This window comes from Phyllobates terribilis, unplaced genomic scaffold, assembly GCF_046119375.1.
Source record: "Phyllobates terribilis strain yellow unplaced genomic scaffold, ASM4611937v1 Scaffold_7__3_contigs__length_470593459, whole genome shotgun sequence".
Classification (NCBI taxonomy): Eukaryota; Metazoa; Chordata; class Amphibia; order Anura; family Dendrobatidae; genus Phyllobates; species Phyllobates terribilis.
Genome location: NW_027362767.1, coordinates 209,814,458 through 209,842,074, shown reverse-complemented (window position 1 = coordinate 209,842,074; position 27,617 = coordinate 209,814,458). Strand labels below are relative to the sequence as shown.

The following is a 27,617-nucleotide window of genomic DNA, read 5'->3' as shown; positions in this document are numbered from 1 at the left end:
TCCATGTCTGCGGTCTCCAGGACCTCTGCTACTTCTCTGCGGTCTCCAGGACCTCTGTTAACTCTCTGCATTCTCCAGGACCTCTGCTACCTGTCTGAGGTCTCCAGGACCTCTGCTACCTGTCTGAGGTCTCCAGGACCTCTGCTACCTGTCTGAGGTCTCCAGGACCTCTGCTACCTGTCTGAGGTCTCCAGGACCTCTGCTACCTGTCTGAGGTCTCCAGGACCTCTGCTACCTGTCTGAGGTCTCCAGGACCTCTGCTACCTGTCTGAGGCCTCCAGGACCTCTGCTACCTGTCTGAGGCCTCCAGGACCTCTGCTACCTGTCTGAGGCCTCCAGGACCTCTGCTATTTGTCTGAGGTCTCCAGCACCTCTGCTCCCTGTCTGCAGTCTCCAGCACCTCTGCTCCCTGTCTGCAGTCTCCAGCAACTCTGCTACCTGTCTGCAGTCTCCAGCACCTCTGCTACCTGTCGGCATTCTACAGGACCACTTCTACGTGTCTGCAGTCTCCAGGACCTCTGCTACCTCTCTATGGTCTCCATAACCTCTGCTACCTGTCTGCAGCCTCCAGGACCTCTGCTCCCTGTCTGCAGTTTCCAGCACCTTTGCTACCTGTCTGCAGTCTCCAGGACTTCTGTTAACGCTCTGCATTCTCCAGGACCTCTGCTACCCGTCTATGGTCTCCAGGACCTCTGCTACCTCTCTATGGTCTCCGGGACCTCTGCTACCTGTCTGCAGTCTCCAGGACCTGTGCTACCTGTCTGCAGTCTCCAGCACCTCTGCTACCTGTCTGTGGCCTCCAGGACCTCTGCTACCTGTCTGAGGTCTCCAGGACCTCAGCTACCTCTCTGCATTCTCCAGGATCTCTGCTACCTGTCTGCGGTTTCCAGGACTTCTACTACCTGTCTGCATTCTCCAGGACCTCTGCTACCTGTCTAAGGTCTCCAGGACCTCTGCTACCTCTCTGTGGTCTCCAGGACCTCTGCTACCTCTCTGCGGTCTCCAGGACCTCTGCTACCTCTCTGCGGTCTCCAGGACCTCTGCTACCTCTCTGTGGTCTCCAGGACCTCTGCTACCCATCTGAGGTCTCCAGGACCTCTGCTACCTGTCTGACGTCTCCAGGACCTCTGCTACCTGTCTGACGTCTCCAGGACCTCTGCTACCTGTATGACGTCTCCAGGACCTCTGCTACCTGTCTGAGGTCTCCAGGACCTCTGCTACCTGTCTGCAGTCTCCAGCACCTCTGCTACCTGTCTGCAGTCTCCAGCACCTCTGCTACCTGTCTGCAGTCCCCAGCACATCTGCTACCTGTCTGCAGTCTCCAGCACTTCTGTTACCTGTCTGCAGTCTCCAGCACTTCTGTTACCTGTCTGCAGTCTCCAGGACCTCTGCTACCTGTCTGCAGTCTCCAGCACCTCTGCTACCTGTCTGCAGTCTCCAGCACCTCTGCTACCTGTCTGCAGTCTCCAGCACCTCTGCTACCTGTCTGCAGTCTCCAGAACCTCTGCTACCTGTCTGCAGTCTCCAGCACCTCTGCTACCTGTCTGCAGTCTCCAGCACCTCTGCTCCCTGTCTGCAGTCTCCAGCACCTCTGCTACCTGTCTGCAGTCTCCAGCACCTCTGCTACCTGTCTGCAGTCTCCAGCACCTCAGCTACCTGTCTGCAGTCTCCAGAACCTCTGCTAACTGTCTGCAGTCTCCAGCACCTCTGCTACCTGTCTGCAGTCTCCAGCACCTCTGCTACCTGTCTGCAGTCTCCAGCACCTCTGCTACCTGTCTGCAGTCTCCAGAACCACTTCTACCTGTCTGCAGTCTCCAGGACCTTTGCTACCTCTCTATGGTCTCCCGGACCTTTGCTCCCTGTCTGCAGCCTCCAGGACCTCTGCTCCCTGTCTGCAGTTTCCAGCACCTTTGCTACCTGTCTGCAGTCTCCAGGACTTATGTTAACTCTCTATGGTCTCCAGGACCTCTGCTACCTGTCTGCAGTCTCCAGCACCTCTGCTCCCTGTCTTCAGTTTCCAGCACCTCTGCTCCCTGTCTGCAGTCTCCAGCACCTCTGCTACCTGTCTGCAGGCTCCAGCACCTCTGCTACCTGTCTGCAGGCTCCAGCACCTCTGCTACCTGTCTGCAGGCTCCAGCACCTCTGCTACCTGTCTGCAGTCTCCAGCACCTCTGCTACCTGTCTGCAGTCTCCAGCACCTCTGCTGCCTGTCTGCAGTCTCCAGCACCTCTGCTACCTGTCTGCATTCTACAGGACCTCTGCTACCTCTCTACATTCTCCAGGATTTCTGCTACCTCTCTATGGTCTCCGGGACCTCTGCTACCTGTCTGCGATCTCCAGGACCTCTGCTCCCTGTCTGCAGTCTCCAGGACCTCTGCTACTTTTCTGCGGTCTCCAGGACCTCTTTTAACTCTCTGCATTCTCCAGGACCTCTGCTACCTGTCTGCAGTCTCCAGCACCTCTGTTACCTGTCTGCAGTCTCCAGCACCTCTGCTACCTGTCTGCAGTCTCAAGGACCTCTGCTACCTGTCTGCAGTCTCCAGCACCTCTGTTACCTGTCTGCAGTCTCCAGGACCTCTGCTACCTGTCTGCAGTCTCCAGCACCTCTGCTACCTGACTGCAGTCTCCAGCACCTCTGCTACCTGACTGCAGTCTTCAGCACCTCTACTACCTGTCTGCAGTCTCCAGCACCTCTGCTACCTGTCTGCAGTCTCCAGCACCTCTGCTACCTGTCTGCAGTCTCCAGCACCTCTGCTACCTGTCTGCAGTCTCCAGAACCTCTGCTACCTGTCTGCAGTCTCCAGCACCTCTGCTACCTGTCTGCAGTCTCCAGCACCTCTGCTACCTGTCTGCAGTCTCCAGCACCTCTGCTACCTGTCTGCAGTCTCCAGCACCTCTGCTACCTGTCTGCAGTCTCCAGCACCTCTGCTACCTGTCTGCAGTCTCCAGCACCTCTGCTACCTGTCTGTGGCCTCCAGGACCTCTGCTACCTGTCTGAGGTCTCCAGGACCTCAGCTACCTCTCGGCATTCTCCAGGATCTCTGCTACCTGTCTGCGATTTCCAGGACTTCTTCTACCTGTCTGCATTCTCCAGGACCTCTGCTACCTGTCTAAGGTCTCCAGGACCTCTGCTACCTCTCTGTGGTCTCCAGGACCTCTGCTACCTCTCTGCGGTCTCCAGGACCTCTGCTACCTCTCTGCGGTCTCCAAGACCTCTGCTACCTCTCTGCGGTCTCCAGGACCTCTGCTACCCATCTGACGTCTCCAGGACCTCTGCTACCCATCTGACGTCTCCAGGACCTCTGCTACCCGTCTGACGTCTCCAGGACCTCTGCTACCCGTCTGACGTCTCCAGGACCTCTGCTACCTGTCTGAGGTCTCCAGCACCTCTGCTACCTGTCTGAGGTCTCCAGGACCTCTGCTACCTGTCTGAGGTCTCCAGCACCTCTGCTACCTGTCTGCAGTCTCCAGCACCTCTGCTACCTGTCTGCAGTCTCCAGCACCTCTGCTACCTGTCTGCAGTCTCCAGCACCTCTGCTACCTGTCTGCAGTCTCCAGCACCTCTGCTACCTGTCTGCAGTCTCCAGCACCTCTGCTACCTGTCTGCAGTCTCCAGAACCTCTGCTACCTGTCTGCAGTCTCCAGCACCACTGCTACCTGTCTGCAGTCTCCAGCACCTCTGCTACCAGTCTGCAGTCTCCAGCACCTCTGCTACCTGTCTGCATTCTCCAGAACCACTTCTACCTGTCTGCAGTCTCCAGGACCTTTGCTACCTCTCTATGGTCTCCTGGACCTTTGCTCCCTGTCTGCAGCCTCCAGGACCTCTGCTCCCTGTCTGCAGTTTCCAGCACCCTTGCTACCTGTCTGCAGTCTCCAGGACTTATGTTAACTCTCTATGGTCTCCAGGACCTCTGCTACCTGTCTGCAGTCTCCAGCACCTCTGCTCCCTGTCTTCAGTTTCAAGCACCTCTGCTCCCTGTCTGCAGTCTCCAGCACCTCTGCTACCTGTCTGCAGGCTCCAGCACCTCTGCTACCTGTCTGCAGTCTCCAGCACCTCTGCTACCTGTCTGCAGTCTCCAGAACCTCTGCTACCTGTCTGCAGTCTCCAGCACCTCTGCTGCCTGTCTGCAGTCTCCAGCACCTCTGCTACTTGTCTGCATTCTACAGGACCTCTGCTACCTCTCTGCATTCTCCAGGATTTCTGCTACCTCTCTATGGTCTCCGGGACCTCTGCTACCTGTCTGCGATCTCCAGGACCTCTGCTCCCTGTCTGCAGTCTCCAGGACCTCTGCTACTTTTCTGCGGTCTCCAGGACCTCTTTTAACTCTCTGCATTCTCCAGGACCTCTGCTACCTGTCTGCAGTCTCCAGCACCTCTGTTACCTGTCTGCAGTCTCCAGCACCTCTGCTACCTGTCTGCAGTCTCCAGCACCTCTGCTACCTGTCTGCAGTCTCCAGGACCTCTGCTACCTGTCTGCAGTCTCCAGCACCTCTGTTACCTGTCTGCAGTCTCCAGCACCTCTGCTACCTGTCTGCAGTCTCCAGCACCTCTGCTACCTGACTGCAGTCTCCAGCACCTCTGCTACCTGTCTGCAGTCTCCAGCACCTCTGCTACCTGTCTGCAGTCTCCAGCACCTCTGCTACCTGTCTGCAGTCTCCAGCACCTCTGCTACCTGTCTGCAGTCTCCAGCACCTCTGCTACCTGTCTGCAGTCTCCAGCACCTCTGCTACCTGTCTGCAGTCTCCAGCACCTCTGCTACCTGTCTGCAGTCTCCAGCACCTCTGCTACCTGTCTGCAGTCTCCAGGACCTGTGCTACCTGTCTGCAGTCTCCAGCACCTCTGCTACCTGTCTGCAGTCTCCAGCACCTCTGCTACCTGTCTGTGGCCTCCAGGACCTCTGCTACCTGTCTGAGGTCTACAGGACCTCAGCTACCTCTCTGCATTCTCCAGGATCTCTGCTACCTGTCTGCGGTTTCCAGGACTTCTACTACCTGTCTGCATTCTCCAGGACCTCTGCTACCTGTCTAAGGTCTCCAGGACCTCTGCTACCTCTCTGTGGTCTCCAGGACCTCTGCTACCTCTCTGTGGTCTCCAGGACCTCTGCTACCTCTCTGCGGTCTCCAGGACCTCTGCTACCTCTCTGCGGTCTCCAGGACCTCTGCTACCTCTCTGCGGTCTCCAAGACCTCTGCTACCTCTCTGTGGTCTACAGGACCTCTGCTACCTCTCTGTGGTCTACAGGACCTCTGCTACCCATCTGAGGTCTCCAGGACCTCTGCTACCTGTCTGACGTCTCCAGGACCTCTGCTACCTGTCTGAGGTCTCCAGGACCTCTGCTACCTGTCTGCAGTCTCCAGCACCTCTGCTACCTGTCTACAGTCCCCAGCACCTCTGCTACCTGTCTGCAGTCCCCAGCACCTCTGCTACCTGTCTGCAGTCTCCAGCACCTCTTCTACCTGTCTGCAGTCTCCAGAACCTCTGCTACCTGTCTGCAGTCTCCAGCACCTCTGTTACCTGTCTGCAGTCTCCAGCACCTCTGCTACCTGTCTGCAGTCTCCAGCACCTCTGCTACCTGTCTGCAGTCTCCAGCACCTCTGCTACCTGTCTGCAGTCTCCAGCACCTCTGCTACCTGTCTGCAGTCTCCAGCACCTCTGCTACCTGTCTGCAGTCTCCAGCACCTCTGCTACCTGTCTGCAGTCTCCAGCACCTCTGCTACCTGTCTGCAGTCTCCAGCACCTCTGCTACCTGTCTGCATTCTCCAGAACCACTTCTACCTGTCTGCAGTCTCCAGGACCTTTGCTACCTCTCTATGGTCTCCCGGACCTTTGCTCCCTGTCTGCAGCCTCCAGGACCTCTGCTCCCTGTCTGCAGTTTCCAGCACCTTTGCTACCTGTCTGCAGTCTCCAGGACTTATGTTAACTCTCTATGGTCTCCAGGACCTCTGCTACCTGTCTGCAGTCTCCAGCACCTCTGCTCCCTGTCTTCAGTTTCCAGCACCTCTGCTCCCTGTCTGCAGTCTCCAGCACCTCTGCTACCTGTCTGCAGGCTCCAGCACCTCTGCTACCTGTCTGCAGTCTCCAGCACCTCTGCTACCTGTCTGCAGTCTCCAGCACCTCTGCTACCTGTCTGCAGTCTCCAGCACCTCTGCTACCTGTCTGCAGTCTCCAGCACCTCTGCTACCTGTCTGCATTCTACAGGACCTCTGCTACCTCTCTGCATTCTACAGGATTTCTGCTACCTCTCTATGGTCTCCGGGACCTCTGCTACCTGTCTGCGATCTCCAGGACCTCTGCTCCCTGTCTGCAGTCTCCAGGACCTCTGCTACTTTTCTGCGGTCTCCAGGACGTCTTTTAACTCTCTGCATTCTCCAGGACCTCTGCTACCTGTCTGCAGTCTCCAGCACCTCTGCTACCTGTCTGCAGTCTTCAGGACCTCTGCTACCTGTCTGCAGTCTCCAGGACCTCTGCTACCTGTCTGCAGTCTCCAGCACCTCTGCTACCTGACTGCAGTCTCCAGCACCTCTGCTACCTGACTGCAGTCTCCAGCACCTCTGCTACCTGTCTGCAGTCTCCAGCACCTCTGCTACCTGTCTGCAGTCTCCAGCACCTCTGCTACCTGTCTGCAGTCTCCAGCACCTCTGCTACCTGTCTGCAGTCTCCAGCACCTCTGCTACCTGTCTGCAGTCTCCAGAACCTCTGCTACCTGTCTGCAGTCTCCAGAACCTCTGCTACCTGTCTGCAGTCTCCAGCACCTCTGCTACCTGTCTGCAATCTCCAGCACCTCTGCTACCTGTCTGCATTCTCCAGAACCACTTCTACCTGTCTGCAGTCTCCAGGACCTCTGCTACCTCTCTATGGTCTCCAGGACCTTTGCTCCCTGTCTGCAGCCTCCAGGACCTCTGCTCCCTGTCTGCAGCCTCCAGGACCTTTCCTACCTGTCTGCAGTCTCCAGGACTTATGTTAACTCTCTATGGTCTCCAGGACCTCTGCTACCTGTCTGCAGTCTCCAGCACCTCTGCTCCCTGTCTGCAGATTCCAGCACCTCTGCTCCCTGTCTGCAGTCTCCAGCACCTCTGCTACCTGTCTGCAGTCTCCAGCACCTCTGCTACCTGTCTGCAGTCTCCAGCACCTCTGCTACCTGTCTGCAGTCTCCAGCACCTCTGCTACCTGTCTGCATTCTACAGGACCTCTGCTACCTGTCTGCAGTCTCCAGGACCTCTGCTCCCTGTCTGCAGTCTCCAGGACCTCTGCTACTTTTCTGCGGTCTCCAGGACCTATTTTAACTCTCTGCATTCTCCAGGACCTCTGCTACCTGTCTGAGGTCTCCAGGACCTCTGCTACCTGTCTGAGGTCTCCAGCACCTCTGCTACCTGTCTGAGGTCTCCAGCACCTCTGCTACCTGTCTGCAGTCTCGAGCACCTCTGCTACCTGTCTGCAGTCTCCAGCACCTCTGCTACCTGTCTGAGGTCTCCAGGACCTCTGCTCCCTGTCTGAGGTCTCCTGCATTTCTGCTACCTGTCTGCAGTCTCCAGCACCTCTGCTCCCTGTCTGCAGTCTCCAGGACTTCTGTTAACTCTCTGCATTCTTCAGGACCTCTGCTACCTGTCTGTGGTCTCCAGGACCTCTGCTACCTCTCTATGGTCTCCAGGACCTCTGCTACCTGTCTGCAGTCTCTAGGACCTGTGCTACCTGTCTGCAGTCTCCAGCACCTCTGCTACCTGTCTGCAGTCTCCAGCACCTCTGCTACCTGTCTGCAGTCTCCAGCACCTCTGCTACCTGTCTGCAGTCTCCAGCACCTCTGCTACCTGTCTGCAGTCTCCAGCACCTCTGCTACCTGTCTGCATTCTACAGGACCTCAGCTACCTCTCTGCTTTCTCCAGTATCTCTGCTACCTCTCTAAGGTCTCCAGGACCTCTGCTACCTGTCTGCGATCTCCAGGACCTCTGCTCCCTGTCTGCAGTCTCCAGGACCTCTGCTACTTCTCTGCGGTCTCCAGGACCTCTGTTAACTCTCTGCATTCTCCAGGAACTCTGCTACCTGTCTGAGGTCTCCAGGACCTCTGCTACCTGTCTGAGGTCTCCAGCACCTCTGCTACCTGTCTGCAGTCTCCAGCACCTCTGCTACCTGTCTGCAGTCTCCAGCACCTCTGCTACCTGTCTGCAGTCTCCAGCACCTCTGCTACCTGTCTGCAGTCTCCAGCACCTCTGCTACCTGTCTGAGGTCTCCAGGACCTCTGCTCCCTGTCTGAGGTCTCCTGCATCTCTGCTCCCTGTCTGCAGTCTCCAGCACCTCTACTCCCTGTCTGCAGTCTCCAGGACTTCTGTTAACTCTCTGCATTCTTCAGGACCTCTGCTACCTGTCTGTGGTCTCCAGGACCTCTGCTACCTCTCTATGGTCTCCAGGACCTGTGCTACCTGTCTGCAGTCTCCAGGACCTGTGCTACCTGTCTGCAGTCTCCAGCACCTCTGTTACCTGTCTGCAGTCTCCAGCACCTCTGCTACCTGTCTGCGGCCTCCAGGACCTCTGCTACCTGTCTGAGGTCTCCAGGACCTCTGCTACCTCTCTGCATTCTCCAGGATCTCTGCTACCTGTCTGCAGTTTCCAGGACTTCTACTACCTGTCTGCATTCTCCAGGACCTCTGCTACCCGCCTGAGATTTCCTGGACCTCTGCTCCCTGTCTGCAGTCTCCAGCACCTCTGCTACCTGTCTGCAGTCTCCAGCACCTCTGCTACCTGTCGGCATTCTACAGGACCACTTCTACCTGTCTGCAGTCTCCAGGACCTCTGCTACCTCTCTATGGTCTCCATAACCTCTGCTACCTGTCTGCAGCCTCCAGGACCTCTGCTCCCTGTCTGCAGTTTCCAGCACCTTTGCTACCTGTCTGCAGTGTCCAGGACTTCTGTTAACGCTCTGCATTCTCCAGGACCTCTGCTACCTGTCTGTGGTCTCCAGGACCTCTGCTACCTCTCTATGGTCTCCGGGACCTCTGCTACCTGTCTGCAGTCTCCAGCACCTCTGCTACCTGTCTGCAGTCTCCAGGACCTCTGCTACCTGTCTGAGGTCTCCAGGACCTCTGCTACCTCTCTGCATTCTCCAGGATCTCTGCTACCTGTCTGCGGTTTCCAGGACTTCTACTACCTGTCTGCATTCTCCAGGACCTCTGCTACCTGTCTAAGGTCTCCAGGACCTCTGCTACCTCTCTGTGGTCTCCAGGGCCTCTGCTACCTCTCTGCGGTCTCCAGGACCTCTGCTACCTCTCTGCGGTGTCCAAGACCTCTGCTACCTCTCTGTGGTCTCCAGGACCTCTGCTACCCATCTGAGGTCTCCAGGACCTCTGCTACCTGTCTGAGGTCTCCAGGACCTCTGCTACCTGTCTGAGGTCTCCAGGACCTCTGCTACCTGTCTGAGGTCTCCAGGACCTCTGCTACCTGTCGGAGGTCTCTAGGACCTCTGCTACCTGTCGGAGGTCTCCAGGACCTCTGCTACCTGTCGGAGGTCTCCAGGACCTCTGCTACCTGTCGGAGGTCTCCAGGACCTCTGCTACCTGTCTGAGGTCTCCAGGACCTCGGCTACCTCTCTGTGGTCTCCAGGACCTCTGCTACCTCTCTGTGGCCTCCAGGACCTCTGCTACCTGTCTGCAGTCTCCAGGGCTTCTGTTAACTCTCTGCATTCTCCAGGACCTCGGCTACCTGTCTGAAGTCTCCAGGACATCTGCTACCTCTCTGCATTCTCCAGGACCTCTGCTACCCATCTGAGGTCTCCAGGACCTCTGCTACCTGTCTGAGGTCTCCAGGACCTCTGCTACCTGTCTGAGGTCTCCAGGACCTCTGCTACCTGTCGGAGGTCTCCAGGACCTCTGCTACCTGTCTGAGGTCTTCAGGACCTTTGCTACCTGTCTGAGGTCTCCAGGACCTCTGCTACCTGTCTGTGGTCTCGAGGACCTCTGCTACCTCTCTGAGGTTTCCAGGACTTCTGCTACCTCTCTTTGGTCTCCAGGACCTCTGCTACCTCTCTGTGGTCTCCAGGACCTCTGCTACCTGTTTGTGGCCTCCAGGACCTTCTCTACTTGTTTCCCCTGTGCCTCATCTGCCTGCTCCACTGACAACCGCGCCCATCCGGACCTTGGGCTTTGATGATACACCTCAACTACTGAGCATAACATGTAAGTGTCCCCTTCGAGACTGGGTGTCCTGTGGATGGGCCTGAGCGGGACTTAAAGTGTAACTGTCGTTTTAAGAGAACTTGCAGCCAAATATCTGTATCTGCCTCTAGCTCCTCTCATCTCCTTCCATGGAATTTTATAAGCACCAACTGTTATATCATATCTCAGTAATGTGAACATTTCTCTTCATCGGCTACAGATTTTACAAAGTGAAAGATCAATTCTAATGGAATTTCTCTGATAAGATATTACAAAGTTTCTTATTTTCATGTGTACTTTTGATTTATGAAAAAAATATTACAAAGATGGTTACCTTTTAAATATTCCTAGTTAACTAAAAGATATTGGTAAGCATGGGTCCTGAGACCCCAGATGGAGCACCACCACTAAAGCTGTGCATAGTAGCCCTGGCTCCTCATGGCTTGAGTTGGGCATCTCTTAAAACTTCTCAAAAATCTCTGATACATGAAAAGTTTTCTTAATCTAGATTTTGACTGTAAAGTGAAATAAATAGATGGGCAGGGTATTTTTAATCTGTTACATTGCTTTTTCAACTTTGTAATTTTGGCCTTAGCTGTTGATACTGTAAAAAGTTTGGCACCCTAAATAAATCAAAGAAAAGTAATGGTTAAGAGAGACAAAAAATACATTTACCTTTAGCCTGTAGTTCACCTTCACTGACACTGAACAAGGCTTTGGAGTTCTGGATTTAGGATAATAAATTGGTTTCTTTATGAAAAACCAGTAGCATAAAGCAGCCTTATATTCCCTGATCAAGAAGAACTTCTAACCCAGAGGTTTTTCCTTTCGTATGAACCTCGCTGAGTCAGGTCTGGGCTGTACAGAAGACGGCTAACACATAAACCCCATCAGTTTATGGATATTAGTTGTGACATCCCATCAGCTTTTACTTCCACCCTCTGAAAACAACACTACAGAATTTAATCATAGAAAGTCACAGACAACTATCCGCTGGCGATACCCCGTATACATGGAAAGCAATGTATCCCATCAAGAAATGAACGATCAGGTTTATTGATATGACGCGTTTCGGCTTTTTCAATCAAGTCTTGATCAGATATCTATAGGATATGTCATAAATATCACATTGTGGGGGTCATTAAACTCAGGACACCCACCAATTAGGAGTGAATCTACTAGGGGCCAATTAGGTGGTCTGGCTGACCAGCCAATCACTGGAGCTGGTCAGCAGGCCAATAAAGAGACTGGTTTGGGGGTCAATATAGGCTCCCGGCGTGGCCACGTCCTATTTAAGCCCCTGAAACCTGTCCCAGTTATATACTATGTGACACAGCGTATTCTGATGCGCTTTTTGGATTGTTCAGACCCCACTGACTTTTTGACAATTGTCTTGAATAACCCCTGTAAGCACTATTTAATTTAACCCTTGGACTTTCTGATTCCCCTTTGCTTTTTGTTTCTAATGGACCTACTGAACTACCACCTTGCCTCCTTTTTGCCCTCTGCTTCCGACTGGGCTTAGAATCATATAATCCTACAATGTTAGAGTTAGAGGGGACCTCCAGGGTCCTCGTGTCCAACCCCATGCTCAATGAGTCACTAAACCATCTCAGATATATGTCTGTCCAGCCCCTGTATAGAATCATAATAAACAATTTTCTTCTCTGGTCTCCCCAGGACTTGAACTCACAATCTCATGTTTGCAGGCAGCAGTTCCAGCTATGACCCACAGCTCACATTAGGCTTGTTAGATTTAATCTACCAGCTTGCTCCACCAGTCAGCAGCTACTCCATAGGCGCAACCCAGGACCCCAGCAGCAAAATCCAGATATCTGTAAAGAAGAGGGAAAAACCAAAGAGCCCTGGATCCTACAAGCAGAAAGGCTAGCCCCAAGCCAGACCATGGAGTTGGCTGATTGTAACAGTTTGTATTGCAAAATATATAATATTGATCTGTAAAACAATGCGTACTGAAGATGCAAAATTGGGCTTAGGCATTGAGGCTTCAATAAATTGCTTGTCAGAAATGGTTATACCTGTGGGTTATTCATTTACCTCCAGGGCATCTATCATGCACAATGCTGTGACATAACACTGGGTATAAATCCCACTCACCATGACTGATACATGTAGAACGTGAAGCTGTTCATCCAGTTCTTGCACGGGCTCTTGCAATGTTGGGGGAGTGCTAAATGAAGTTTGTTCCCTCATGCGTAGAGACACATGAAAGTAAAGCGTTCCATTTTCCAGCCATTTCTGGGTCCAGTGTACAAGAGACATGTCTTCAATACTGCCAGACATCTCTGAAAACACAAAGGAGAAAAAAACAGTAAGTAAAAATATCATGTACAGTGTAAAATATTAAAGTTACAACATGTCACCTATCTGGGAAATGTCACCATGGCACAAATACTGTACAGTCATAGTTTACGGTGCAAATAAATAGTATTTGTGGTTCGTAATATTTGTATTAGTTGTAATATTAGCAATCCAATATAGATGTGTCAATAACCCCCAAGAGAGAACAGACAAAATATCTTCTTAGTGGAGAATCATGAGTCAAAAGAAACATCATTTTACTTTTATATAACATTTTAATCCAAGTAACGAATTACCCGCCTCCTGCACTGACCATTCATTTGTAGCTCATTGATAAAATCATTCTTTAGTGCAGGAGAGATGAGGAAGTGAGACACTGAAAGATGCTGCCACTTCTTCCTGCAAGCTTTCTATCTTATGCCAGTGCTGGATTCACAGCAACACTGCTTAATATGGCTGCTGTAATGTCCTCCGTGCTGCTGCTGCAGAGGCAGTGCAGACATACCAGTGCTGGATTCACAGCAACACTGCTTAATACCGCTGCTGTAATTTCCTCCATGCTGCTGCAGCAGAGGCAGTGCAGAGGTGCAAGTGCTGGACTTACAGCAACACTGCTTAATACTGCTGCTGTAATGTCCCCCATGCTGCTGCTGCAGAGGCAGTGCAGACATACCAGTGCTGGACTTACAGCAACACTTCTTAATACTGCTGCTGTAATGTCCCCCATGCTGCTGCTGCAGAGGCAGTGCGGACATACTAGTGCTGGATTCACAGCAACACTGCTTAATATTGCTGCTGTAATGTCCTCCGTGCTGCTGCTGCAGAGGCAGTGCAGACGTGTTAGTACTGGATTCACAGAAACACTGCTTAAAACCACTGCTGTAATGTCCTCTGTGCTGCTGCTGCAGAGGCAGTGCAGACGTGTTAGTGCTGGATTCACAGAAACACTACTTAATACTGCTGCTGTAATGTCCTCCATGCTGCTGCTGCAGAGGCAGTGCAGACATACCAGTGCTGGATTCACAGCAACACTGCTTAATACCGCTGCTGTAATTTCCTCCGTGCTGCTGCTGCAGAGGCAGTGCAGAGGTGCCAGTGCTGGACTTACAGCAACACTGCTTAATACTGCTGCTGTAATGTCCCTCATGCTGCTGCTGCAGAGGCAGTGCGGACATACTAGTGCTGGATTCACAGCAACACTGCTTAATACTGCTGCTGTAATGTCCCCCATGCTGCTGCTGCAGAGGCAGTGCAGACATACCAGTGCTGGATTCACAGCAACACTGCTTAATACCACTGCTGTAATGTCCTCCATGCTGCTGCTGCAGAGGCAGTGCAAAGGAGGCTCCTCATCTCTCTATCTAGGTACTGGAGACATTGGAAAACTGACAACCAGAAATAGAGCCTGACGAAGAATGCAGATACAAGTCATAGAGTGATAGTACTCAAGTCGTTTGCATCTCAGCTTATTCTTAAAAAATCACTTGAAATAACAGGCTATAACATTTATATTTATTGGTGGAGTACAGATGGGGTTGTTGTCCTATGAACCCCTTTCTGACATAAGATGTACCTGTATGTCCTACATCGGGCGTTTGAGTTTAGAGGGGGGCTCGAGAGCTGACCCTTCTCCAGACAGGGCGAGTACTAGCTGTACCTGCCCTTAACAGCACCAGTCAGAACAGGCTTTAATCACTGCTGTTTACCCATTTAGATGCCACTGTTAATTGCAGGGTGCCAATGCAATATAAAGTACAAATTATCAAACAATCTCATGTTCAAGTCCCTCAAAGGAATTAAAAAAATATGTAAAAAAAGAGTAAAAAAAAAAAAAAGGTTGAATCAACTCCCTACTCCCAATTTAAAATCAGCTTCATCCCACCAAAAATGCAAGAAAAAGTGATTAAAACATTGCATTGTACCCCAAATGATACCAATAAAAATGACAGGTCATGGCACCAATTAAAAATTCAACTGATCACACAAAAAAACGAAAGAAATAAAAATAAAAAAAATCACAAGCCCTCATACACCTCTAATGATGGTATAGAAAAATTATTTTTTAGAACCACAAATGGCAACAGAAGCTGAATTTTTCATTATTTACTTATACTTTGCTTATATAGCACTGTCAATTCCACAGCGCTTTACAGACATTATGGACACTGTCCCCATCGGGGCTCACAAACTACATTCCCTATCAGTATGTCTTTGGAGCGTGGGAGGAAACCGGAGAACCCGGAGCAAACCCACACAAACACGAGGAGAACATACAAACTCCTTGTAGATGTTGTCCTTGGTGGGATTTCCTTTGTAGCATTTTTACATAGTAAAACTCTCAAAGAAAACTTTAAAACTTTTATTGTAAAGAGTAAAAACTATTCTTTAAAAAGATGCAAGTGGTCAAAATAAAATCACACTCCATCTTTCTACGTTTTCCTTCTTTGTTGAGGTGATTGTCGTATTGATATAAATGTCTGTTAGTAGTGATTAATATGTGCAGATGGTAGACGTATCATGTATCACCTCTTGGATCTCTTCCAGGCGCCGCTTGCATATTTTAATACTCTATTATTATCTTTTATCTGGGAATCACAGCCATATTTTTCCATATGGCTCTACAGCAAGTTCTACAAGGATTGAACACAATGGAGATAACGCCACAGGAACTGATGCTGAAACAGTTAAGATGCTTCATCTAACGAGAGATTACAATAAAAGGGGAATAAGATGAGTGAGACAAAAGGCAGGAACATATCCGCAAGCCTAAAAGTTGTAGCCGTAAACAAGGGATAACAATTTTATGAAAAGGAGATGGTTTATTAGATGTTCGGTACTGAAATCTGGCTTCTAAGTACCTGGAAAGACTTAGATAAAGCTTCGCTTCCTGGAGAAATACTGGTGGAAGGAAACCTCATTGCAGATGGGAGTAGAATGGATATGACAATGGTGTAGGCACAAAAAAAAATTGCTATCAAATTCTCTGGAAAACCAAATGGAACTATGCAAACCAATAATAGATTCTTCTCAACAGTCACTAAAACAGATTGTTAGGTCCACTAGGTGAGGTGGATCCTCTAAGCCCAAGGTCCGGGTGGGTACATGGAAGCCGGGCGTTGATGAAGCAAGCTGGAAGGCACGTATAGAGTAAGGATGTGGCACACTCAGGATCTCGGGAGGAGAAGGATGGATGAAGCGGAAGTCGGCAGGGAGTAGAGCAAGTTAAGCATGGTGTGCACAGAAGGTGGAGCTCACCAAAGTCTTGAACCTCAAGCCAAAGACACAAGTGTGTGTGTGCATCAATGGGCCTTAAATAGGTCTGGGGAGATGATGTCATTGATCCACGCCACTCAACCTACAAAACCTGACGTGGAGCACAACAGAGGGCAGCAGACTCAGGAGAAGCGAGCGGAGCCCGGGATACCCGGGATAGGCATGCAATATAGATTATAATTTCCAGGACAATAATGGCACTCCATCATCATTCTCACACTCGGTATTAATGCAGTTGTTGCAGGTATGTATTTTGATAAAAACAAATAGGTCCCCATTGTTTTTTCTCTTGAAAAATCCTTTAACTTTTTTGGGCTGGCTCAGATGGCTATGTATGTCTGAGTATTCAGTAAGCTTGCAGTCAGTTACCATGTGTATGTCCAGAGTTTGCCTCACCATCCATTCTGTAAGCAAACTCCGGCTTGTTTTCATCTTCCTGGCTCAGACACCAGACCTGTGGTAACCATTTGTCTGCTGTAAGTATAACAAACTCTTCTCTGATTATACTAGCGCTGTTCACACTACAATGCTTCTGCAACAGTGTGTAATCTTTAGTATCCAGTTTGCCCAGTTAAACACTATTGCCGGCGGTTAATCATTTGCTGATTGCATATGTATTTGCAACTGACCATCAGTCCTGGGATAGCATACAACTTTGCCACTAACCATTTGATTGCTGCAAGTTCTGGACTGACTATACATTTACAGCTCTTGTGTACATCTTTGTTTCTGGCTCTGTGCCTTCTGGTGTTTCCTGTTCTGCTTGTCTATTTGTCCCATTCCTCGCTGATCCACGTGATGTCCGTCAAGTCCTGCCTACCTTATCATCACCGTCAGGCCATGTTGCTCACTCTGACCTACAGCTTAGGGAATTCACCTCATCAGGTAAGATAGTAGCACATATTTAAATGTTTTTTTTATTGGCGCATGAAATGAGCGGTGAGTGTAGGCGGCTGGCTGACCATTTATTTTAATAGCTAAGCCAGCCTACACCTCTATCAGTGAAGGGGCTGACTTAGTTTTTGAAATAAGCAGTCATCTAGCCCTCATCACAAACTGCCCTGGTCACAAGCCGACCCAAGAAACACAGTCCTGTGTCATGTATATGAAAGGAAGTCAAGCCGTCAGGAACCAGCAGTTCTGTTAGGCTCACCAAGTGCAGATGGGCCCAGGGACATCGGGCGTTGATGCAGCAAGCAGGATGGCAGGTGGGCAGCGAGGAATGGGCAGACACAGGAATCTCAGGAGAAGGACGGATGACTTGGAATCCAGCAGGGATGGAAGCAAGTAGAGCACAGTATGGACAGAAGGTGGAGCACACCAAACATAGAGGTGTAGAGACTCCATCCCAAGACACAAGGTTCGTTGTCAATGAGCCTTAAACATTTCAATATTGCTCTGTGTGTCAATGAGCCCAGTCATATTGCTCTATGACTAAGGGCACACTCAATGCCAGAAACGAGTCAGAGTGTTTTTACAGCCAACATGTGGAAATTTGTATTCTCCCTTTTGATATGAAATAAAGTTTGAAGATTGTTTTAACTGGAGGTGCCTTCCCACTTTATGCTTTTGATGGATTTCTCTGTGGGTCAGCAGTTTTTTGGATACGGCACTCCACTGAGATGAAGCAGGCAGAATTTTTTTCCTTTTTTTTTCGAGCCTTAAAGGGGTTTTCCTACGAACAAAAGTTCATTTGAAAAATTGTCTGTGTCTGACCGTGTAGGGAACCACATCTCCTGGGCAGGGGAGGAAGCAAAGGACAATACAGACATTACAGTAAGGGATCGCAGGAGATTCATTTTATGAGGGAAAATATTTCACTGCCTGTTTTAAACAATATTTTAGCTCACAAAATGAATCCTCTGCGATCCATTGATGTAATGTCTGTATTGTCATTCGTCCATGTCGAGCAACTTTCAAAACCTAACATGGAGCACAACAGAGGGCAGCGGGACCAGGAGAAGGGAACGGAGCCCGGGATACCCGGGACAGGCGTGTAACAAGCCTAGCAGAGCTATATTAGAAAATTTGCACATTGAAAAAATATAAATGGGCAGCATCGTGGCTCAGTGGTTAGCACTGTAGCTTTGCAGCGCTGGGGTCCTGGGTTCAAATCCCTCCAAAGACAAAATCTGCAAGGAGTTTCTATGTTCTCCCTGTGTTAGTGTGGGTTTCCTCCAGGTTTTCTGGTTTCCTCCCACACTCCAAAACATAGTGATAGGGAATGTAGATTGTGAGCCCCGATGGGGACAGTGATCACAATGAATGTAAAGCGCTGTAGAATTAATGGTGCTACAGTATATAAGCAATAAAAAAATAATAAATGCAGGTTGAGCTGGGACACATCTCTCACCACCCAGGGACCCTCACCCACATATTTCTGTACAAACTTACTATAAAAATCTGATTTATAAGTAATATTTGCCTAGAGAACCCCTTAAACTTACAATAAGGTGATGAGTTTCAGCCTTCACTTACAAATCAGAGACCCAAATCCTTTATATTTTGCTGAAAGAAAAGGCTTTCTTCCATTTTTTATAAAGTGGCAAAGAGCGAAGATTTGAGTAGCCGGACTCTGTGGCTCCCTCGCAGCTTCTGAAGACGGTTCGGAGATGGCTGCAGAGCAGATTGTGGAGGTAAGGACACTCTGCCTTCATTTACACAGGTAACCTACTTACTGCCTCTGCCTTGTGTCCGCCAGTTACCTAATAACCTACATTACCTTTTCTCTCTAGCGATTCAGTCGCTTGTTATTCTGCTACTTTAATTCTTGCTTATAATGGAAATTCTGCCAAATTTCAAGGTGAGCTTGTGCCGGTGCTGATAGCCGTCAGCCAGTCTGCACAATCAAAGCTGCAACGGGGGAACCAATTACCACCAGCCATGAAACGGGAGCTGAATCCCCCACGCCTATTAACCCCTGAAGTGCCCGGCTGTTTCTGGACGACTCAAAGACACAGAGTTTTTTCTTTTTTCTTTTGTTGCAGCTATACGAGGGCTTCTAGTTGTGTTATTCAATGTCATCATTTTGGAGGTCATACAACTTATTGGTCCATTTTCTAACTTTCTGCGATGAATAATAAAAAAAAAAAAGTAATTTTATCACTTTTTTTTTCTACATTTTAAATTTTGCGAAGCTCACTATGACTTATTCCACGGCTCAGTACATTTATAACTATACCATAAGAAGATGAGTATTTTTTTTTGTTTTATTATTTTTGCTTACTAAATAAATTTTAACCAAAAAAGTGTTTGTTTTTCTGACACCATATTCTTAGAGCCATAACTGTTTTACTTTTTTGACTGGAACGTCTACTGTATGTGAAGGCTTCATTTTTTTCAAGATGAGGTAAAGTTTTTGATGAAACCATTATAGGGCTCAGACGACTCAGGAACTGATAGCCAAAAAAAGGAATAAAAAGTGATATGTGCCCACGATGCAAACATGCTCTGGATTTTTTCCTGAGCGTTTCTGCATCTCTCTGGCAGAAAAAATGCATGCGGATTGTACATGCGGATTGTACATGCGGATTGTACATGCGGATTGTGAATGCGGATTGTGCATGCGGATTGTGCATGCGGATTGTGCATGCGGATTGTGCATGCGGATTGTGCATGCGGATTGTACATGCGGATTGTACATGCGGATTGTGCATGCGGATTGTATATGCGGATTGTACATGCGGATTGTACATGCGGATTGTACATGCGGATTGTACATGCGGATTGTACATGCGGATTGTGAATGCGGATTGTGCATGCGGATTGTGCATGCGGATTGTGCATGCGGATTGTGCATGCGGATTGTACATGCGGATTGTACATGCGGATTGTGCATGCGGATTGTACATGCGGATTGTGCATGCGGATTGTGCATGCGGATTGTACATGCGGATTGTGTATGCGGATTGTACATGCGGATTGTACATGCGGATTGTGTATGCGGATTGTACATGCGGATTGTGCAAGCGGATTGTACATGCGTTTTTTCTGCCAGGGACATGCGGATGTGAAGCGTTCTTCACATGCATTTCCGCATGCGGGTTGTCAAGCGCTTTCCAAACGATTTTAGCATCACTTGGAGAGTGCTTGACAACTTGGTCACACTATATAAATCCATGCAACCGGCCTTAGGCTGTGTGCCCACAATGCGTTTTCTAAGCGTTTCCGCAGCGGCAATTCCGCTTCAGAAACGCTTAAAAATGCTTGGTAGAAGGTATGTCATCTTCCCCAATGATAATCCGCCTGTGCTGTGCACATACTGCGGAAATTTCTGCTGCGGATTATCATTGCGGAAAAAAACGCAGCACTACCAATTATTTTGCGGAAGCGCGGCACTTTCGCCGCCATTGACTTGCATTAGAACGCATGGAATCTGCATCACTGCATCTGTATATGCGGAATCCATGCGTTTCAATGTGCGGATGGTACCCGGGTCTGGAGGACAGGAGACTCTCCTCCGGACCCGGGTACCAAAGAACCTGTAAAAAAACAATAAAATAAAAATAAATATTATACTTACCTTCTGATGGCCCCTAGTCTCCTTGTCTTCACTTGCCGGCAGATCGCGGTGGACTCAAGGACCTGCGCTGACGTCATTTAGTCATGTGACGGGGCACGCGACCGCTGACATCGGCAGGTCCTTCAGTGTACCGCGAACAGACGGCAAGCCGAGACACATCAAATGAAGACTCCGGGGGCCATCGCAATAGATTTATTTTTTTACTATTCTTTCGGTCACACTATATATGCCGTTTCCATGGATTTATATCGTGTGACCAAGTTGACAAGCACTTTCCAAGTGATGCTAAAATCGTTTGGAAAGCGCTTGTCAATCCGCATGCGGAAATGCATGGAAAGACGCTTCACATCCGCATGTCCCTGGCAGGAAAACGCATGTACAATCCGCATGTACAATCCGCATGTACAATCCACATGTACAATCCGCATGTACAATCCGCATGTACAATCCACATGTACAATCCGCATGTACAATCCACATGTACAATCCACATGTACAATCCGCATGCACAATCCGCATGTACAATCCGCATGTACAATCCGCATGTACAATCCGCATGTACAATCCGCATGTACAATCCGCATGTACAATCCGCATGTACAATCCGCATGTACAATCCGCATGTACAATCCGCATGTACAATCCGCATGTACAATCCGCATGTACAATCCGCATGTACAATCCGCATGTACAATCCGCATGTACAATCCTCATGCGTTTTTTCTGCCAGGGGAGATGCAGAAACGCTCAGGAAAAAATCTGGATCATTTCTGCATCGAGGGCACATAGCCTGAAATCGCTTTTTTTCTAATTTTTTAAGTATTTTATCAGTGTAACAACTTCTAAAAAGTTGTAAAACATGGGGATAAGAACAGATATGTGGCATAAACAGCGAAAACAGTAAAACTGTCCTTCCTATTTGTATCCTAAGGCCACGGCCCCACTATCAGTATTTGCTCAGTATTTGGTCAGTATTTTATCTCAGGAGTGGGAGCCAAAACCAGGAGTGGGTGATAAATGCAGAATTGGTGACTTGTTTCTATTATACCTTTTCTCTGATTGTTCCTCACCTGGTTTTGGCTCTAACTCCTGAGAAAAAATACTGAGCAAATACTTGATCAAATACTGATAGTGGGGCCGTGGCCTTAGTGTAAAATCCCTTAGCTCAAAGCAGCCAGTAGAGATGAGCTGATTGGGCAAAATTCAGATTTGCCTGTTTGCTCGGATTTTCCTGAGAAATTTGATTCACGGAAAAGTTATTTGTTACAAGAAAAATCCTAAGAAAAAAATAATATTTTTCTTATTTTTTACATATTACCCTTATTACGCTCTGGGGTCTGTGTAGACCCCAGTGCATAACAAGGGATATAAAGTCCTGGTCCTGGCCCAGAGTGAGAGGGATTTCAGAGCGAGCGGAGGTGATCTGAAGATGCGACTAAGGCCAGACAGGTGACGCAAAGCGTCTGGAGTGTTGAGGCGTAAGGGGAATATAAGTATTTTTTTTATATTTTGATACCTTTTACAGTTTAGAAAAATGGCAGAAAAATTTTGCAAAAAAGGAACTACAAAATATCCATATTTTGGCAAATTTTTTTAAAAATTCGAGTAGAATTCAATTCCATTTGAATTTATTTGCTGAATTCTAGTAGCCACTGACTGATGCAGGGCCCTGCTATTGGTCACTGACTGGCTCTCCTGATTGGTCAGTTATGCAGACCATGTGATTGGCCAAAAGTGCTTTTGGTAATTCTGGCTGTCGGGAATCCTGGCAGGCACCAGCCAGCACCATTCCTTCTGAGGAAGGAGACATCCCTGAAGGAGATGATTACCGCTGGGGTACAGAAAGGTAAGTTTATGACAAGTTATACACTGGCAAACAAAGATTAAAGCCTAGAGGAGGTTTATGTGATGAGGCAAACTACAGTACTGCCGTAATAATACCGCCATACAGTGGTTGTTCTGCCATGCTTAAATAATACATTGGACTAAAGTTTCTCTACTGGGAAAGATAAGAAAATTAGAAGTCACCGAAGACTTCTGCGACGGTATAATGGCGCGAGGCGACTGTCCGGCCTCATTTACATAGGTCACAGAACTCAGAGGTGACTTTTAAAGTTCTCAGTAATTCACAGACGGGTGGAATTAATTCTTACAGCGCACACGTCAGGAGAGAGAGCTTCCTCTCCCCCAATAAATGAAGAAAATGCCGATGTTCTTTTCAGCAGCTTCTAAGGTAACTTCACACTGTATCGTTCTATCAGTGATTGACAGAGGGGAATTAATTCCTGGTGAGAGCGATCTGTAATAGATCATGTGCTTGACAACGTCTATTCAGATCTGGTAAGGAATAAAATCAGATTGTGAAGAATCGAGAAATAACGTTCTATCGATGTTTAACAATATGTCATACAGATCCCAAATACAGCACAGAATTATTACTGCCATCCAGCGCTCAGCTGATGCCGCCATCAGGCACTTTTACATTTCTAGAACCATTTGCCCCTATTCCCCATCAGGTACCTTTTGAGGACTGTTGTACAAGTTTAAAGCGTTATTGAATCTTTTGATATTCGGATATTCAAACAATTCTTGCATTTTTTTTCCGTGACACATGGGGTCTAATTTTTATATTATTTTCATCCTCTCTTTCTTAGTTTTTTTTGCTGATATTGTGGGAAAATAAAAGAAACACGTTTCTGTTTTTCACATTCTTTTGTAACAAGGAACCACTAAAATACAATTTACATTCTGTTCACCTATTTGTAACAAATATTTTTATATATGAGATTTTGATTTTTCAGAAACAGTGATTTCGATTTTTTTTAAATGTATTTATTAATTCATTTATTTTATTCTGCTTTTTATTTATTTATTTTTCATTTGTTTCACACATTGTGCCTCCCCCCCATGAGATTAGAAAAGACCTTTAGGGGCATTTTTCGAATGAAATACTTTTTTTTATATCTCATTTCTCCTGTAACTGGGGATGGAATATTTGCCCCAGTTACAGTGGAAATTCAGCCTCCTGGTTGCATAGAAGAGCTGTGTTGGTCTCCAAGGACCAAGCAGCTCCTAGTCCATCCCTACACCCAGAGATCACAGCACAATCATTAGGTCGGGGGAAGGAAACCCAGCCAGTGCTTCCTATTCTGTATCCACAGTGCTGGTCTATGCCTTTTCTGTGGGGAGTCAGGCTGTGTCTGACAGACGACTCCCCGCTTCCACTGGTGCACAATGTCATGCAGCTTTAGCAGTGATATTTTAGAACGATATTTATTTTTTATGGTCAATTCAGAAGTAATTTAGAAGCAACTAAACCTTTTCTTTTTCTGTAAGATGGAAATATAGTGGGATAAATACTTTAATAGGGATAAAGATCTTATTTTGCTGCCGTCATTCATAAAATAGATTCTGAAATGTGCTGTCAGAACTACTTAGATCCGAACATAAACTGAAAGACGGATTCATTATTGCATTTGAGTAGATTGTGGTGTTTTTAGCCTGTTTTTTCATTTGCGCCGTTTTTAAAGTCTACATGAGCGAGGTTTGGGGTTTTCAGAATTTTTTGGGCTGATTCATCAATCTTTTAAAAAGTCTCAAAATGTTTACACAAATAATCTCCAGCCTCCTCTGAAGTGATGTTACATACAGTTTAATTTTGGGGAGCAAATTTTGCTACATTTTAACAAAACATGCAACGTTTTCTGCTAAATAGTCACAAAGAAAGTGAAAGACAAAAATAAAGAGCAATTTTAATTATTGAACAAAATTCACGAACTATGCTGTTTTGAAGAATTTGGCAAAAAAAATGTTTATGGACAGCAGGAGACTAAAAAAAAAGAAAAGTGCCTTAAAAAAACCCAGAAAATGATGAATCAGGCCCTAAGTCTTGTGTATGGGTCGCCAAACATTAAGTATGGGTGATTGGGGAAGTTTCCACAATGTGCACTCTCTTCTTTATGTATAGCAGCCACTGTCAGAGGAGCAGAGTCCGCACAGTGCTGTCACTGTGACTACACATCTGTAACATACCTGGTGGCGAGCTTGCATAGTGCACCATCTCCCACTATGCAACATCGCAAACTTGATCTTCAGTCCAGTCTGCTAGCCTGACTTCTATTCATGCTGTCTGCTTACCTCTGTTCTGACTGCTTAGAGCGGCGGCCCGATTTCTTCCTGTTTCTTGTAGCTGCTGTGGGCACACCCCTAATGCATCCCCAGTCTATTGCTGTCTGTCACTTGATATTTAAACCAGCTCCACTTTGAAGCTGGTGCCTGAGCAACTCTTACCCTCAGAGAGCTCCTAGCCTCTGATGTGCCAGGTCCTGTTCTGTTTTTCCTGCCTGTCCGCCTTCCTGGAGACTTTATCCCAGGCCTGTCTGAACACGCTCCTAGCCTGTTCATCCCGCCTTCTGGGGGCTGCATACCCAGACCTGTTATCTGTGTCTTCTAGCCTGTTTGTCCGCCATTCTGGGGGCCGCATACCCAGACTCGCTCCTGTATCTCGCTGCACTGTCAGTTCCTGTCTGAACACTCAGTTCCTGTCTGAACACTCTCCTAGCCTGTTAACTGTTTTTCTCTATGTCCGTAAATTCCCTTTTTCTTCAGAGTCTGAACCTGCACCTAACTCCTACACGTTGTCGCTGTACTTCCGTTTGTGAGTTTAGAGTCCACTCGCTACTTCATTGCAAGTATCTTGTGTGTATCTGGTTCTGCCTTTCCCTTCCAGTCTGTTCCGTGTGAACAGAGCCCTGTCCCCTCTGCTCTGCCTTTGCTCACCGCTCCGGCGGTTTATCTCTGCTCTGCCTCACTCACCGCTCCGGCGGTTCCGGCCCGCTCTGCCTTGTTCACCGCTCCGGCGGTTCCTCTCTGCTCAAACTTGCTCACTGCTCCGGCAGTTCCTCTCTGCTCTGCCTTGCTCACCGCTCCGGCGGTTCCTCTCTGCTCTGCCTTGCTCACCGCTCCGGTGGCCTCACCCTGCTCTGCTTGCTCACCGCTCCGGCGGTATCTCTCTGCTCTGCCTTGCTCACCGCTCCGGCGGCTCCTGCCTGCTCTGCCTTGCTTACCGCTCCGGCGGCTCCTGCCTGCTCTGCCTTGCTCACCGCTCCGGCGGCTCCTGCCTGCTCTGCCTTGCTCACCGCTCCGGCGGATCCTGCCTGCTCTGCCTTGCTCACCGCTCCGGCGGTATCTCTCTGCTCTGCCTTGTTCACCGCTCCAGCGGTTTCGCCCTGCCCTGCCTTGCTCACTGCCCCGGCGGTTTCGCCCTGCTCTGCCTTGCTCACCGCTCCGGCGGTACCTCTCTGCTCTGTCTTGCCCACTGCTCCAGCGGTTCCTCTCTGCTCTGCTTGTCTACCGCATCTGCAGTTCTGTTCCTGAGTCCCAGTCTGTACTGGACCCTATCCCGTCTGCACTCCAGCCGTGCTTGCCAGTACCTCCCCGTCTGTACGCCAGCCGTACCTACCAATACCCACCAGTCTGTGTGCCTTCCTAACCTGCCTGTTCCTGTATTCCCCGGTGTGGGTCAACAGCCGTGTCCGGGGTCTGACCTGGAGTAGCACCTGGTCCCTCTGCTCGGTTCCTCCCTGGTGCACGGCGTCGTTAGCCGTCGTACGACCTTGGTCGGATCGGGTGGTTACTTAGTTACGCCTCTCCAGGCACTCTCCGGTTCATGGCACAGTGGAATCACTAAATCACGCACACGCCAGTCAGTCCGGGCGTGTGCATAACAGTTTGCTCAGGTCATGGTTCCCGTTGAGCCCCACGGCCCTTCGCTCTCAGAGACATTTGAATCCTTGTCTGGTGAATACGTGCACCAAGAAAATTTTTTTTCGCAAGCTGATGTCCAGGCGATGTACGCACCAGTCCAAATGGAGCAATCAGCACTCGTTCCTGCGGATCCGCCACGGTACTATGGGGATCCAAAACGAAGTCGTGCGTTCGTAGAGCAATGCCTGCTGCATTTCAAGTTCTATCCTCACTATTTTCCTACCGATCGGGTTAAAGTGGCATTTATGGTGTCCTACCTAGCGGGTGATGCCATGAAATGGATCACCCCCCTATGGGAAGCATGGGACCCTATCGTCTTTGACCTGCAGGCCTTCCTGGTGGCCTTTCTAATGGTCTTCGATGACCCCAATCCTGAATCCTCTGCTAAAGCTTCCCTTCCCAATATCCCGGAGCAGCCCCGATGGGTAATGTGTGTGGGTAACTCACCTGTTCTCCAGCCTGAAGAGACTGCCGCCCACCCAGAGTCCACACAGGATGACTAAGCTCCACTGAATACTTCTCTTCCCAACCTCAAGAGGCAGTCCAGACGTGCAAGGCGTAGAGGCAAGCCATCACGCCAGGTTCTGTCCTCCCAAAGACCTCTTGTTCCCCAGCCTGTAGAAGCAGCTACCCACATTGAATCCATGAAAATTGACCATGCTCTTCAGGCAAAGCAGAGGCCGGAACTCAGTCACAAGATCGGATTGCGGTCCCACTGCGGTTGTTTAGGACCCCCTGATGGTCTTTGTCCAGCGAAGGTTGGAGAATCCCAAGACATTAGGCCTGTAGGAGAGGCTGCCCTTGGCGTTTGTGTTTCCTCTCCACAGATGACCATGACTGTCTCTGTGGCAAGTGAAAGCCTCGGATTAACCGGAAGTTTCGGGCATAAAGTCTTGAAGAGTCAGTGTTTGATTCCCGTCCGAAAACTCCAGAAACCGGTTTGGGCATTGTCTGCGGAAGGACGAGCCCTACTCAGAAACAGTCAAAATATATCTGTACAAATTAAGCTCCAGATTGGAGCATTACACTTGAAGAAGCTTTCATTCCAGGTGCTGACTGGTTTACCCACAAGTCGTCCAGAGCCAAGAGATCTAGTGCCCGCTCAGGTCTGGAGACCTTGCATGGTATATCCTGGGGGACTGTTAAGGTACAAGGGGTGTCAAGTTCCCATATCTTTAGGACAGTCAGCATTGTTTTCTTCTTCTTCACCAGATCTGCTAGTCACTGACTCGCTGTGCGCTGAAGTCTCTGAAGGAAGAGAAGAGGAGGCAATGTCCCCACACAGTCTCGACGATTGTACCGATTATCTGGCTTCAGGTACCGTCCCGCCTCACAGACATGTCATCTCTGAAACCAGATTGAAGATGGTCCCAAAGCAAGGACCCTCCATCTCTAATAAATCTGGCCTTACGTCCATCGAGGCAGTGGATACCCCCAAGTCTCTGCACCCCTCCAACCAGGTGGAGGACCTCCAGTTGCCTCCTGAATCCTCCGGGGCGCTACCTGATAACAAATGGAGAGAGACTTTCCTTCACCCTGTACCTGATACCTCGCCCACTTCATCCAGTGAGCTTGGCCAGGTGTACTCCGAAG

At 49.1% G+C, this 27,617-nt stretch overlaps 1 protein-coding gene across 1 annotated transcript in view; it reads right to left on the bottom strand.

Moving 5' to 3' along the window:
- The window catches only part of ASTN2 (astrotactin 2), a 1,067,984-nt gene that overhangs the window by 901,545 nt on the left and 138,822 nt on the right, over nucleotides 1–27,617 (bottom strand). Inside the window, exon 2 of the mRNA XM_073639713.1 lies at nucleotides 12,260–12,447. Within this exon, the coding sequence (XP_073495814.1) occupies nucleotides 12,260–12,447 (188 nt within the window). The remainder of the gene's footprint in view (nucleotides 1–12,259; nucleotides 12,448–27,617) is intronic.